The sequence below is a fragment of the Protopterus annectens genome, chromosome 8.part0 (genome assembly GCF_019279795.1).
Source record: "Protopterus annectens isolate FY-2018-M chromosome 8.part0, PAN1.0, whole genome shotgun sequence".
NCBI classification, from domain to species: Eukaryota; Metazoa; Chordata; order Ceratodontiformes; family Protopteridae; genus Protopterus; species Protopterus annectens.
The window spans coordinates 1362839918-1362855146 of NC_056741.1; the positions used below are offsets into that span (position 1 = coordinate 1362839918).

Consider the following 15229-nt stretch of genomic DNA (forward strand, 5'->3'; position numbering starts at 1 on the left):
TATACCTTCTCCCCCCTCAAAGCTATCAATGGCTTTCCCATCTGCATCAGAAGTGGATGGATTGGTATTAACCAGATATTTTGCAGCACCTGGGTTCATCAGGGTAATAACTGCCGAGTCTGATATCAGATTAGTATAAAAACATTTGGGGAACTTTATACAATCTGTTTTTTCTCGGAAACAGAAGCCTGGCTGTCAGGCAAGTTTTAGGTTGTGACCAATACATCCTCCAATGCTGAATGAAGTGGTGTAGGCTTGGGAAAATCCAGATGCAATAAGTCATAACACTTCTTTAGAGACAGTGGAATGTCATTACGTTCCCAGTGAAACAGATTAATTCTGAAAACAGTTACAGAAAATTAGAATCCTTCAAAGGGAATGGCAAAAGCCACACTTTCATTAGAATCTGAATCAGAAGCTTGAGGAGAAAAACATAAGTTGTCCCTTCACAATATTTTGTGATTCAGCAGGACTGGAGGTGTCAAGAGCCTAAACTAAGCTCTGAGCTAGCCCAATAAATCACTCCTGTCCAAAGAAACAGACGCAGACAAGTCCAACTTTTTGCTTCTCTTTGACATGAAATTCTGAAGCAGACTTAACTTTGATAGGGGAAAATCTCCCTAGGGACAGGCATCCTAGTCTGGCTAAGCAAAGAGGTATTCACTACTCCTCCTTCCAAGACTGACAAGAATACGTCTCCCTTGCCCACCAAGGCCAATCCAACAGCCTGAGAGGAAGTGCTAAACCCCTGGTTCACGGTGGCTGTAGGGACTACACAAGAGAGTGCCAAGGGAAAAAAATGAAGGAACCAGAAATGGTCACATCAGAGTTATCCCATCTGAAGATAAGGCACTTTAGTAGCCTGCTGTGCTGGCAAAGGCTGCTTGTTATTTTTATTTTATTGTTGGGGCTTGAAGAAAGAACCAAGGAGGCAGTAGATTGTTCCATGGTAAAGCCGAAAAAATCCCAGATTCCCAAGGAAGCCTGCAAGCAGCAGTCAGTAAAACATGCAAGTAGTAAAAAAAATAAGTCTCTGGTTTCCACCAAACACACAGATAAAGGGACTTTAAGCACTTATCCCAGACTCAAAAGTAAAATAACACAACTTTTAAAAAGAAACATGTAGTTTTAAATTAGTTTTAACATCTTTTTATCCATAAAAGTAAAAAAAGCAATGTTCCTGTTTAAAAGTTACTAAAAATCACTTGACAGTCTATAAAAACACTTCTCCACCATAAAATAACCATAGAAAAAAGGCCACTTTCTGTCAAACTTAAAAAGTTAATTTTTTTTTCCCCACCAGAAGGGTACTTCTCTTCCCAGCAACATAAAGTGTTAGGCAACCATTGATCCTCGAAAGTCCATGAGACAAGGGGCCTCTCTGGAGGCAGGAAAGTTCTGAATGGCTTGGCACCCAAACCACTCTTCAGCTCAGCTTGAGCTCAGTAATGTTTTGGGCATATGGAAAGTGCCCTTGAAGCTTTAGAAGCTGAACAGCTGTTATATCCTTAGAAAGATATAACCCAAATAGCTAAGACTACCGAGCAATGATCAAATGATGAACATTGGCAGTTGTGGTACCCTTGCAGAAAGGGAGCCCCCTCTACTGACTCTGTAAAATTACAAACCTATAAGTTTCACTAGCATTATTTTCAATATGGAATAGACTATAGCTGAACGAATAATGATATATGTAATACTGGATCCCATTCAGAAGATCGACTCATCGGAAAGTTGAACTTCATACAGTCAAGACCATATCAAACTTTCCGAAAAGTTGAACGACGTAAAAGAACAAAAATCTACATTTCTGCAGGGGGGGCCTGCACATTATATATACCAACTTTGAGATTGTACTACATTGGGAAGGGGGGTAAATTCCCTGATGCCACCATACCACAATCTCTGTTCAAACACTTCAACATTTCAGAAAGTCAGTCATATTGTCCTGACCATGTGAAATTCAACTTTCTGTTGAGATGATCTTCTGAAAAGGATCTGTGATATTACCTCTCTGGATACACACCAGTTTGGCTTTGTAAAGAGCAGATAATGCCTGCTCAACCTGGTTAAGTTGTTTGAAAAGGTTGCTGAGACTATGGATAAGGGGTATATAGTTTACTCTGCTTATCTAAACCTTGCCAAGGCCTGACACTATCCCCCCATGCTGGGATTACTGACAAACTCTCCCAATTCAACATTAACACATACATAAATCATTGGATTAATAATTGGCTGAGAGAGAACTCATACTATTAAGTTTGGGAATATTTACTCTACACACACAAGTGCCACCAGTGGAATCCCACAGGGCTCTGTTATAGGTCCCATCCTCTCCGATGTACCTTTCTGTGACATGAAAGCCAATATCTAGAGACCATGGCTAACCAAGTTTGATGATGACAGCACACTGTAGGCAGTAATAACATCCCATTCCCATTCAGATACTAAGAATCTTCAGCAAGGAAATAACCAAACAAATGCTTAGTGTTAAGGGATACACTCATGATTAATAAACTAAGAAATGCAGCATAGTTTCCCTTGGAAAATCTAGCATCACAATTGCTTACAATATAGACAACATTCCATTTAAATTTGACACAAGTCTTCAGTAATCTGGGTACATACATTGACAACAGACTCGTTTGACCAATAATTAAAAAAAAATCACTACCTTACACAACTTATCCTTCAGGGTACAAATCAAGCCATCCAAAGAAATTATAGTCCCACATTTTCCATCTCTTATTATGCCAGTAACTGAAAAAAATCATTAAACATCTAAACCAGCTTTAAAGACGTCAGTGTTTCCATACCAAAATGATCTTGGGTCTTAGTACCTTTAGCTACTAGGATAAACTTAAAGCCCTTTCCTTCTACTCGCTGTCATACAGACCTCCTGATGGGTGCTCTGCCTATCCTTCCATGCAATGAATGGGCCACTCTGAACTTCGTCACTAATCAGACATAGTGGTAAACCAAACACCTGTTGCACAGATCTAAACTTATACTACCACAACAACTCTAAATGGTGTGATAAACACCTAATTCAATGCATAACCCATTTCTGGAATATGCTGTCCTTATCTATCAGAATTCATCCTTAGCAACCTTTAAAGGCAGGATGGGTGACTAGATGGGTGATTGCAAATTTTCACAAGGGAATATGTGGAGAAAGTTGACATACTGGGGTACATGGTTAGTTTCTCCAGTATTGGCTGAGCTTCACAATGGTTTCTTTTGGCTGTAAACTTAGCAAAAACCTATGAAACTATGTATATAGCAGAATGATAAATCTATATGATCACGATTCATCCCTTTTGCCATTAGTACTGAAGTGTCAGCTTCCATGCTGCTTGATACAGACCTAAACCTATACAAACTTCAACTCTGCCACTTTATCCATAATGTCCTGTACCTTGCATTCCTCTTCAGACCTGAAAGAAGGCTGCTTACGAGTGGAACACACAAAGATCAACATATACATAAACCACCTATGCAGAGTCCTCTTTTTTTCAGGCCAAGGAAAGGTGGGTGGCAATTTGAAAAGGATTACCCACAACCATGCAAATAAATCAATATGGAAAGTACATGGTTTCCAATTTGCTGTGGTCTGGTACATACTCATGACCACAAAAATAGTCACCAGAAGGCTTCCTCGGTGGCATCATGAAAAGATTCCATGAATAACTGTGGCATCAAAGGAAGACCTGGAACAAAAAAGACCACATCCAGCTTCCAATGCCTTTTGAAAGTATTCAGAAAGGTAAAGTTGCAGCAGCAGAGATGTCATCTAGGTAAACACTCGAAGGACTAAAACAAAAACAGCACCCTGCAGAATGAGCTGCAGGTTGGGCTGAACCTTTTGACATGATTTTCAGCAGCATTCAATATATTTTCAAAGCCACTAAGGAAAAAAAGTGTTTTTTGATACTACTAATAAATTGAGTAAAATATCAGGGGAAAACAAAGGCTGAGATACTTTGTCTTGACCTGGTAAAAGCAAAGCTGTCTATGCACATCTATTTGCCTTTACTGGTATAATTTATTTATTGGCATTTGTTTACCAGGATAGTTCACTGGGTCTTGGGAGCCCATTTTCAGTGGAGGCTCGGGGAGAAAAGCTCCAAAACAAGTAATAATATAAAACAATTAAAATGTATACAGGCAAGTTAACCTCAACAATCTCAAAGTACAAACAGAAGTGAATTCATACAAAAATGTTCACATACGAAGAGTGTGTGAAATAAACAGAGAAAAGAAACTATAATTATAGCAAGGTTACTGACTTTGGCGGTACAGCAAGATTCTGAAAATGAAAGTCATACATAACATACAGGAGGTACATATGCATAGAAGTAGAGGATAAGAAAAAATATCACTTGGGGGAAAGTGATGAAAATAAAGAAGTAGAATTAGAAGAAACGGGGGATATGCAGGAGCATTTTGAGAGGGAGAAGTAGACATTAATAGGTAGAGAAAAGAGAAGAGAAAAAACAGGGTGAGTGCAGGAAATAGAGAATAGAAGGGAAAAGTAGAAGATCTAGAGATGAAGATAAAGTTTATTATATGAATATTAGTAAATAGATTACAAGATAGTTAGAGGCTAATTTAAGTTGGGTTAAAAGTAGGAGTAGAGAGTAAGGAATATGGTTGGGTTTTACATGCAGGGGGTGTACAGCAGTTACAATTTCAAATGGAAGATAAATAGTTATGTAAGGAAGTTTTAAAACTAGCAATTTGAGGGTTGGATCTAACAGTGAGAGGGAGATAGTTCCAGAGTCTAGTTATAGAGTAGGAGTATAAAAGTTGGCCGGCAAATGCTGGAAAGCTTATAGACTTAAGGTTATCTTCTTTATCTTTGGCATGAAAGTAGGACATGTTCTTTAGGACCACAATATCCTTATGGAAGGCCAGAGAAAGAGGATTTACACACACAGCTTGCATTTTGAAAAATGTTTCTTGCAGAAACTAACTCCACACAGGAAGCCAGTTTGAAAGGAAGAAGCATTAAAATACAATCCTACATTAGAAGAAGCTCACTGGATTGGGGGGCAGGTTCTGGTAAGAACCCTTTCCCCTTACAAAGACCTTGCAAACCTTAAGTGATGAGGACTTGTACAATCCCTGGTGGAAAGTTGACATAGCTGTCTTGTGTACCTTTATTGAGGAACAGTTCAAGACAAAATCAAAGATGTGTGTCAGAGATTAAAGTACCACAGGTACTGCAGCTGAAATAGGGTTCCAACTTCTTTCATAAGGTCCAAACTATAACATACCCCCATTTACTCAATACAGATTCTTAGCACTGAGTTTCTGTATACAGAAGAACACACAGATGACCCACCAGGGTAAACTGCATCCATGAACATTACTGGACAAGGAATAATCCGTAAATCTAAAGGGCCATAAGAGACCTGCTGGATAAACAAGGTGACAGGGTTCTGATGAAATCAGCGTGAACAATTTTCGCCAGAAGATGAGGCCAGAGCAAGGGGAACCACACCTGTTAAGGCAAAAATATGACTGAGAATGGTCTTGTCATTCCTTGGTTTGGCTTTCTGTATGAATTTGGGGATGACACGGGGGGGGGGCATATACAGCAGATCTGGTGACCACTCCTGGACTACAGTACTCTTCTGGAAAAGGAAATGGGGATGGGGTGGGGCATCACTACATTTGACACTGGCTGGGGAGGCAAACAGGTTGTAGCGAGGCTTCTATTATCCGCAAAAAAAAAAAAAAAAAAAAAAAGAGAGAGAGTGAGTCATGGTTCAGTCAGGGGACTACTCAAGCAGCAGGAAAACTGCCCACACACCCATGACAGGACCGAGTCACCCATGGTAACAGACATCTGGAGGATTTGGAATTTGGAAGAAGCTACTCGGAGAAAGGTTGGAGTCAAGAAGCCACTATTCTGGGCATTTTCAACAAGACTCAAATTATGAACTGATTTAACATCAGGTCCAAGCACTAGCTCCACTGAGTCTGAATGGTCTACTGTAGAATTCTCATGTGATATATCTCTCAGACAATATTAGAAAAATCACTCTCTCATTAAGGGCCAATGTCCAGAGTCACATGGCTAACAACAATGCTGAAAAATAATAAATGCTGGACACTACTAAAATATATGAGGAATCCAGTCTACAGGAAAGCAAACAACCTATGCAAGTTATGGTCTGCATGGGCTATATAGGAGACATGACAAGGGTTACGGGGATTCACAAGTACCAGAACTGTTGTAGAAGAGGATCCCTAGTTGACTTGAGAGAGGCTACTACCGGAGTGGCCAGAAGCCAAATGTTAGTATATATAGAACCCTTGGCTATTTGCTGCTTTTGGTTAATTGCAACTGCAGTCATGCATTTCATGAATACCTTGAGGGTAGAAGACAGTCCAAATGGAAGAGCCTGGAACTGATGACTGTCTCCTATATTGATGTTCATAGGTACATACTAGGCTATCTGCCCTAGGGCATTTATAAGCCTAGCCAGAATGTGTTTGGCTTTCGCCACCCATTTTAAATGAATTTTGCTATGCCCTTTTTCGAGGTTAGTATACTGTGCCTCTGTCTAACAGTGACACAGAAGTGATACCCGGGGTAAACCTATCATCTCCCATCCACTCATCAAGATTCCTCTTGAAGAGAGTCAATGAGGGACTCTGCCTAACCTGGACTGGGATTTTATTCCAGAGTGAAGGGAGCCTCTGGGTTATGAATCTGTCCCTCCAGCATGTCCTATTTATTTCAGTGCTGAGGTTCAAGTCTCTCGAGCGCGTAGCTCGATGGGATTTGGATTTTCTGAGGTGCAGCATGTCCATTAACTCCGGGTTGGACATGGCTTCATACGTCAGGCACAGATCGCCTCTGAGCAGGCGGTATGCCACTGAGTAGAGCTGGAGTTTCTTTAACTGGGCAGCATATGGCATCTGTTTGAGCCCTTTGATCCTCTTGGTGAGGTACTTTTGGGGTCTTTCCAGTTGCTGCAGGTGTCTGGTAAGGTACATCCCAAAAGGGGCATTGTACTCAAATATAGGCCTGATGAGGGATGAGTAAAGAGGCACGATGACCTCCCCTGATCTAGATGTGAATCCCTTCATGATTAGGTGGGCTATATAAAATCTTTTTCTAATCACTTTGGCCACGTGGTTGTCAAATGAGAGATTGCTATCAACTTGGGTCCCCAGGTCCCTAATTACTTCTTCCGTACTTAATGGATTACCACCTATGTGGTAATTTGTGGGCACTTTGTTTCTGCCAAAGGGGATGACTATACACGTTTTGGCGTTTAGCTTGAGGCCATGGCTCCGGCACCAGTTGTCTGTTTCTATGAGGCCCTTTTGTAGGATGCTTGTGTCAGCTGGAGAGTCGATTATGGTGCCCAGTTTGCAGTCATCTGCGAACTTGGTCAGCCACAGTCCTTCCGTGTTAGCCTGTACCTCCGAGAAATATATACAGAACAAGAGAGGTCCCAGGACTGAGCCTTGTGGGACGCCACTTGTAACTGGTTTGGAGTCTGACATGGCTCCAGCAATTCTAACCATGTGGGCTCTGTCCTTGAGCCAGTTTGCAACCCATCTAGTGACATAGGGGTTCATATTTAAGCTAGTGAGCTTATCTATAATGCCCGAGTGGGGTATTGTATCGAAGGCTTTTGCAAGGTCCAGGTAGGCTGTGTGGACCACCTTCCCCTCGTCAATGACCTTGGTGACTGTTTCAAAGAAATCGACCAGGTTTAAGAGGCAGGATCTGCCCTTAACAAAGCTGAACTGGGTAGGATCCAGTGTCTGTAGGTCCCCAATATCTTTATTTATGAGGTCCATATTGATCCTTTCCATAGCTTTGCAGACCAAGCTAGTCAAGCTTATGGGGTGATAGTTTCCAGGATCCGTTAAGGCACCACCTTTGTGAAGAGGGACCACTGTTGCTGTATGCCACTCTTTGGGTACATATCCTGTAGTAAGGCTGAGATTGAACAGTAGTTTTATGTTTGGGTTTAGTTCTTCTTGGAGTTCATGTAGGACGCAGCCCAGGACACCGTCTGGTCCCATTGATGCTGTGTTTTTTGCTTTGGAGAGGGCGGCTCTTACCTGAGAATCTGAGATGTCAGGGGGGCAGCACACTGCTGGGATAGATATTTGCCCTTTTGGTGGGGAAGGGGGGGAGAAGTTTGCACTGAACCTGTCAGCTAGGATGTTGGCAATGTCTGTGGGTTCGTGTATTTTTGTCATTTTGGACTAATTCTGAGCATATCTGGGAATTCCCACCCAGGTTCCTAACATAACTAAAGAAAGCCTTGTGATTATCCTTAGTGTCCTGTGCAATTTTTCTCTCGAAGCTGGCCTTAGACAATTTTATGAGTGCCCGTAGTTTTTTGCTAATACTGATCAGAGATGCCTTCCCTTTTTGGGATTTTGCTCTATCATATAGTAGCTTCCTCCTTCTATTGTATAGTTTGTTTATGGCTGGGGTCCACCAGACAGGACGCCTAACTTTGGAGGATTGGGTCTTGGTTTTATTTGGGATTGCATGATCCATGCATTCCTGAAGGTGTTCATAGAATGCGTTTATAAAGGATTCTGCAGTCTGGACCGTATTTTCCACAGGCCCGGGGGCTTTGAAGGATTCCACCTCGGTTTTGAGGAGTGTGAAATTTGCTTTAGAGAAGTTTTTCACTGTGGTTTTCTGGGCAGGGGCTGGGGTCGGATGTGAATATCTAGTGAGATTAGTTTATGGTCTGATCTTACCAGTGAGGGATACACTTCTGGTCTGGAGCATAGAGTCCCCATGTTGGTGATGATCAGGTCCAGTATGTTTTCCCCTCTTGTGGGAGTGGCAACAAGTTGTTCCATAGCATTTGAGTTTATAAATTCTAGGAACCTTTGGGCTAGGGTGTTGGAGCTAGAGTAATGTTCCCAGTCTATGTTAGGGTAATTGAAGTCGCCCAATATAATGGCGTTTGGAGAGACCTTCATATTTTCCAGTGTTCTCAGGAAGGCCGAGTGAGGTTCCTGGGTTTGGGAGGGTGGTCTGTAGCAGGCTATAAACTGGAAGGCAATTTTACCCACTGTTAGTTGCACATGAATAGTCTCTGATGCTTCGTGCTGTGCCACTAACCTGGAGGTGTGGGTATCTTTGACGAATATTGATACTCCCCCTCCTTTTGTGGTTTGGTCCAAGTTTTGGGGCCGAAAAACATGGTATGAGGTATAACCTGGTAGTGCTGGGGTGCTCTCGGGAGCCTTGAACCAGGTTTCTGTTACTGCACAGATATCGATGTTCTCCATGCTAAGGAGAGTTTCGAAAAGTGCATCTTGAGGTTTAGACTTCTGGTGTTGAGTAGCATTACTCTTAGTTTCTTATCCCTTGTGATACCTATGGAGGTGGGTTTGTCTTTTGAGCCTTGCCTAAAAAAGGCACTATGGGGGATGGCAAGAGCCTTTGCCAATATCCGAAAGCCCAGGGGTGACAGGTGCAAGCCATCCCTAGTGAAGCATCGTGGCTTGTCGAGCATGTCATCCCAGGCAGACAGGCATTGGATCCCCTTTGAATGAAACCAATACTTAAGCCAATTGTTGAAATTGATCATCTTGTCTTCATATTGTGGCATCATTCTTGGTGAGGGTAAGATGCTACTCAAGTTCAGGGTCATACCGGCCTGGGTTACATGCTCAGAGAGCTCCTCTATGTCTCTTTTCATGTAGTCCAGGGAGGTACGTTTCAGGTCATTCACACCAGCATGGACAATGACTGAGTCATATTTGTACTTGCCTTGGAGTGACCCGAGTGCTTGTGTTATGTGGCGGATCCTAGCGCCCGACAGGCAGCTCACCGTGACCTTCTCCTTGTTCAGCCTGGTAAGCGGGACGTCAGTGTGCCTGACGATAGAGTCACCTATTACAAGTGTATCAGGTGTGTTGTTTAGCCTTAAGGGCTGTGACTGTTCGGCACACTGGCTTTGTGATCTATGTGTTGCACGTGTTTTGTTTTGGTGTAGCGGTTGCTTGGGTGTCTGCTTTGGAGGTCTCTGCTGCTTAGGCAGATTTTTATTTAGAGCCTCCGAGTATGTTTTTGTGTGTTTATGTGTTTGGTTTGCTGTCGTGGTAGGTCTATGTGAGACTGGAATTGTAGTGAGCGTGGTTTCCTTCTCCTCCTGACTGGTTATGCCAGTACTGAGTTGAGAGAGCTTAGCCTCCAGTTTGGCTATATGGTTGCATCTCTCACATGTGTTGGAATTTGTTGGGAGGAGGAGAGGGCTGTCTGTGTACATGAGGCAGTTGTAACATTGCCTCAAGATTCCCAGATTCACCAGCTGGACCGGAGAGGAGATTGACAACTGACCTTTGGACATGCTAGAATAGTATTAGGAATTCCTTTATAATTGAAAAAAAGGGCCAGTGGGGAACAAAGCACTCAAGGGGAGTTTGTGAGGGTGTAGTGCTTTTAATTTTTTAGTGCTGACTTATATAATTGCTTTAGTGAGCAAGTGTCAGGCTTTAGAGTGGGAATAGGGTGTTTATTATGAGAACTAGATCAGTTCTAAGGAAAAAGTGAAGAGCAGACTTTGTGGAGCCGAGAATGGTTTAAACCCAATTAAGCGGTGCTGCCCGATGCTGCGCTATGCGCAAAATCGGGCAAAGCCGGCTAAAGCTGGTTTTATACAGGGGGACTTGAAAGAGCTAGAAATTGGCCCAAAACGGCCAATAGACTAACAGATTCTTGTGCTGGGAACACTCCTCCAGGGATAGATAGGCTGCTCCAAGCTCCCCACTGCCACTGGTGAACAAAGAAGCCTCCCTTTATCCAAGGAAGGAAATGGGCAACACAAGAACTTTCCAAAAGTCCAGAATACAGCAAAGCCTGTATTTGGACTACTCTAGGTCAGGAAAGACGGGAAACAAGGATAATTTTTTTTTTGTTACATTCTTGCCACCTAAGAGACCTTTACATGTAGAGACAGGCATCTTGGAGGCCCAAAGAGCACATTCAATCTCCTCTTGGCAAGCAAGGAAGAACTGACTGCACTGTGACTACCCACAATTCTTGCTTTGATATAAATTGGTCATGGCTGCTCAAATTCATAATAGGCCTGAGGTTCTTCTTTTTCTGGTGGTAAAATAAATCAGGAGTAATACAGGAGTATTTTCTACTCCAACGAGATCTTCTAGATGGCTCTTTTATGAAGAGGTTAGAGATCTCTTAGCAATGCCCTCTTCTGATGGAGAAGGACTTGGGGAATGAAAGAGTTGGGTTAGGGTGATGAAAAGAGGGATGTATAGCCTCCATGTACTATGTCCAATATCCATCTGTAGCCTGCGATGGACTCGCATGCTGGCAGAAGGACATAAGTCTCCAAACCACATCCAAAATGGAGGGGTCAGGAAAGGCCTCAGGGAACATGCTGCTGTGCTGCATACGGGGGACTGTGGGATTCCTGATTTTTGACAGGAATTTCTAACATTGGGTTGTCAACCTCCACAGAAACCACCACTGCATCTCAGCTCTTTCTTTTCCAGCTACTGATGCTGTTGGCTATGCCTGAACTACATTTGACACAGACTTTTCAGAGTTTTTAATAAGAAGCAAAGGGAGTCATGAACATTAACAGCTACAACAGTTTTGCACTATTTCTCATTTTCCTCCAGCTTTTCCTTAATAGCCCAGATAAACTGTAGCCACTGAATGAGATGTTAAATACTGCCCTGGAATTCTCTGCACAGTTTGAGAGGTGAAACCAGGACTGACAATATATGGTAACACAGAACACACTGCAGTGGATTGTGAGTAAGGCATATGGTGAGTATACTCATGCTGGAAAGTGTAAATGTCAAAATGGGCAGCTTCTAAAGCTGTCCATCTGACATCTTTTTCAGCAACTGAGATGCCCCATCTAGAATCTCAGTACATGCACATAGTAGCATGCATCAGCTAAGCATCCTCAAAGAAAAGGTGGAAGATGGAAAGACATGCTGTCTGTAACGATCCACTGTCTTTGACTCTTTCCCTAGTCGATGAAGACGCTGTGGAGTTAGTTTTTTTTTCTAAAGGCCACCACAGCAACTACAGTGTCCACTATGGGAGTCTGCATCCAACACCTTCAATTCCTTATAGGTCTGGAGGATCTTATAGGCTTCCTATGTACAGCTGCAACATTGGGTCTTGCTTACTGCTTCCTCAATGAAAACAACCACCTTCTTATCCACAGTGGGTACAACTCATGAAGGTGAATGAAGTAACTTGAATGCCTCCTGGGAATCTTGGAAGATTGGGGGAGGGGGGCTCCTGAGAAGATCTTTCAGTCTGTTTTGAGATTTCCCTGAACTTGAAGATGTTATGGGGGGTAAGACTAAGAGAATCAGCCCTACCTTCTTTACTGTTGTCCTGTGGAGATCTATGTGATTTGTCTTATGCAACCTCTTGCTATGCACCCTTCATGAAGACCTATCAAGGATGAGTCTGGCTCAGATACACTCTTGTGTTTCTGTACGATGCCCTCAAGCTTTCTGTCCCACTGTCATGAAGTGATGGGAAGCTCAGACACAGGTCAGAAATGGCCATGTCAAAGTCAGCAGTGTAGATGGCACAGAAGATTGTATCCAAAGTGAGGATTATGACACTGAGCTCAAGATCAGCCTTAACACCTGTGTTAGCACCAGAACACTGAATGCCAAAATCCTAACAATAAACACTTCTCTAGCGGAATGCCAAAATCCTAACAATAAACTCACTTCTCCAGCACTAGCATTGGTGAAGTACTGGTGTTGAGCTATGACACCAAGTTACCATGTAGTTTTAACACTGACTTTGCTCTTCAGCCCAGGGGTTCGAAGATTAAAAAACATCAACACTGGCATCAATGATGGGCCCAAGAGAGTAGCCTCAAAACCACAGGTCAAGAAGGCAGTTAGCATCAATGATTAGTGCTAAACCCATTAGCATTGAAGACAGCACAGACAGGTTAGGAACAAACAATGGCAGTCTCAAGCAGAGTGCTAGGCAGTCTCAAAGTAACTGTTGCCAGGACAGGGGCTAATGACGATGCTATAAATTAAGAAAGGGAGGGTGACCCTATCCTTTGTCCTTGTCCAGAATAAGATGAATTCTGCGTCTCATCCTGTGCAACTGTGCCTGCTGCATCCTTTTGACAACTTCACAAAGTCTATACCCTAAGGAGACGGGCTTGTGAGGAGTGAGTGGAATGACCTGACAGAAGGGGCCTAGGGGCAGGGGATTGCCCGGGAAGATCCACTTCAAAGATACTTTCCTTTCTTGAAGATTCCACTGTAAATGTTTTTCAGAGCGTGGCCTTCAATTACCAGCAACACCCATTCAAACATACCTGTGTTCACAGAAGTAAATCATACCATTGAGAAACTGTGGGAGGAGGAAGAAGAGGGGAGTGGTCTCCACTAACAGAAATATTGCATTTTTTTTGTCAACGGTTGACTTTGAGGCACCCTCATTAGGGTTGCATTCTCTTAATCAATTTACTTTTTTGGTCTATTTATATATAGACCTCAAAGTTCTTGCAAATGTCACAGTCAGTCCGAAGATAATAGGCAGCTGCATGTCATTCATTTGACATGTTTGTCTGGTGTCAGAATTCTGGCCACAATCTTCAAAGTTCTTCAGACCTGCAGCGTTTTTCATACTGATGTGGCTAACCACAAAAATACCATCTCTACAAAAAAACTGCTAACAGACAAATACCATGGTAAACAGGAACAACTGCAAAAGAATTGCATATACAAGCTAATAAAAAGCAATAGGCTATACTAAAAAAAAAAAATAAAACAGAACACAAAACTTAAAGGTGGACAAGCCTCTACCCAAGGTATGAAAAACTAACCATAATGCATCAAATTGTGGAGAGACAAATTAGAAATTTCTCATCAAAAAATCAAGTGATGCTGAAAATGATGAACATAATCAAAAAATGACAGCAAAGCACAACTTTAAGTACTTACATTATAAAACAAATCTGGGACTATTTATACTCTGTGTTGGAGCAACAAACAGCAAACAAGACTTGGAGAGTGAAGGCAGAGTGCATGGTATTAAGGGTAAAGGGCAGATGTTGGCATCTGGGAAAGTTTAGACTACTGCTGAGCAGACACAGCTGGCACTTCAATCTTCTGGGTAAGAAAGATAAATCAGACAATGACAAACTAGGTAGATACATGGTATCTTAGTTAATTCCAGCCCTTGGTGTGCACCACACACATTAAGTTTAGGTAAAACCCTACTAAAGAAATACGAATGCAAAACTTCCAATATATGATGTCTCTGCAAAAAAACATTTCAGTGGATAAAAATGTGTTACAATTTAATAACCAATTTCTTACTTTTATTCTCAATTTCCAAATTCTTTAGATCTCTATAGTCTAAACCACCCATGTATACTCCCACCTGTGTGCAATTTGCCAAATGACACATTCATGTACCTTTGTTTCAAAGATGAAAGTTTCTAGGGTATTAGCTGCCTTTTCTCGTTCATTTCTCTCATGGTCCCGATCAGCCAGGTCTTGCAGTCTTTTAAAAAACAAAACAAACAAAAAAATAACACACACAAACAAGCATTAAAACATAGGACAAAGAAGTGGCTGATAAACACATTAACATCCTCCCCCTGTAATGCAGGAGGTCACTTGTACAAAAATTATCTTAATTTGCTCTGCTATGTTTTTGTTAGTTTCCACCTGAATTTCTACCATACCTGGGAATATCAAACATCTATATGCTACTGCTGAGAGTTCCTTTTCTATCTACATAGATTTATTTTGTGCATTTGCAAATTACTTTGGCCAACAGGGAACTGGTTTGTTCTCCTGTATAATCACAGTTCTTATACCATTCTGTCACACACTTGCAGTACAGCTGAGTCATTCACCTCATAAAATTTTAGGTTGGGGCATCTCTAGGTAATCTTCTGAGCACACAAAAACTCTCTTCCTGTTCACTGTGCTTGTTCATTGGTACACAAAAACATAGTTATGTTCATACCTCCCACCGTACTGAATAACTCTTTTTTTACCCAGTTTTGTGGTCCAAATAATGGGGTGCCACGATTCCTGAGTGGCACCCCTTCATTTCAGAGTTTTTATCAGTTTTTTTTTATTTTTTGCTTTCTGAGCTGACGTCATCAGTGATGTCAGCTCCGTTGGGGATACCAGCCTGTTGGAATTGAGCTCAAGGGCTCACGTGCACACTATAGATGTGTGTACA

At 42.1% G+C, this 15229-nt stretch overlaps 1 protein-coding gene across 1 annotated transcript in view; it reads right to left on the reverse strand.

Moving 5' to 3' along the window:
- Window positions 1-15229, reverse strand: part of HYOU1 (hypoxia up-regulated 1) — a 1290196-nt gene that overhangs the window by 171059 nt on the left and 1103908 nt on the right. The window contains exon 18 of the mRNA XM_044079444.1: window positions 14449-14536. Coding sequence (XP_043935379.1) covers window positions 14449-14536 — 88 coding nt within the window. The remainder of the gene's footprint in view (window positions 1-14448; window positions 14537-15229) is intronic.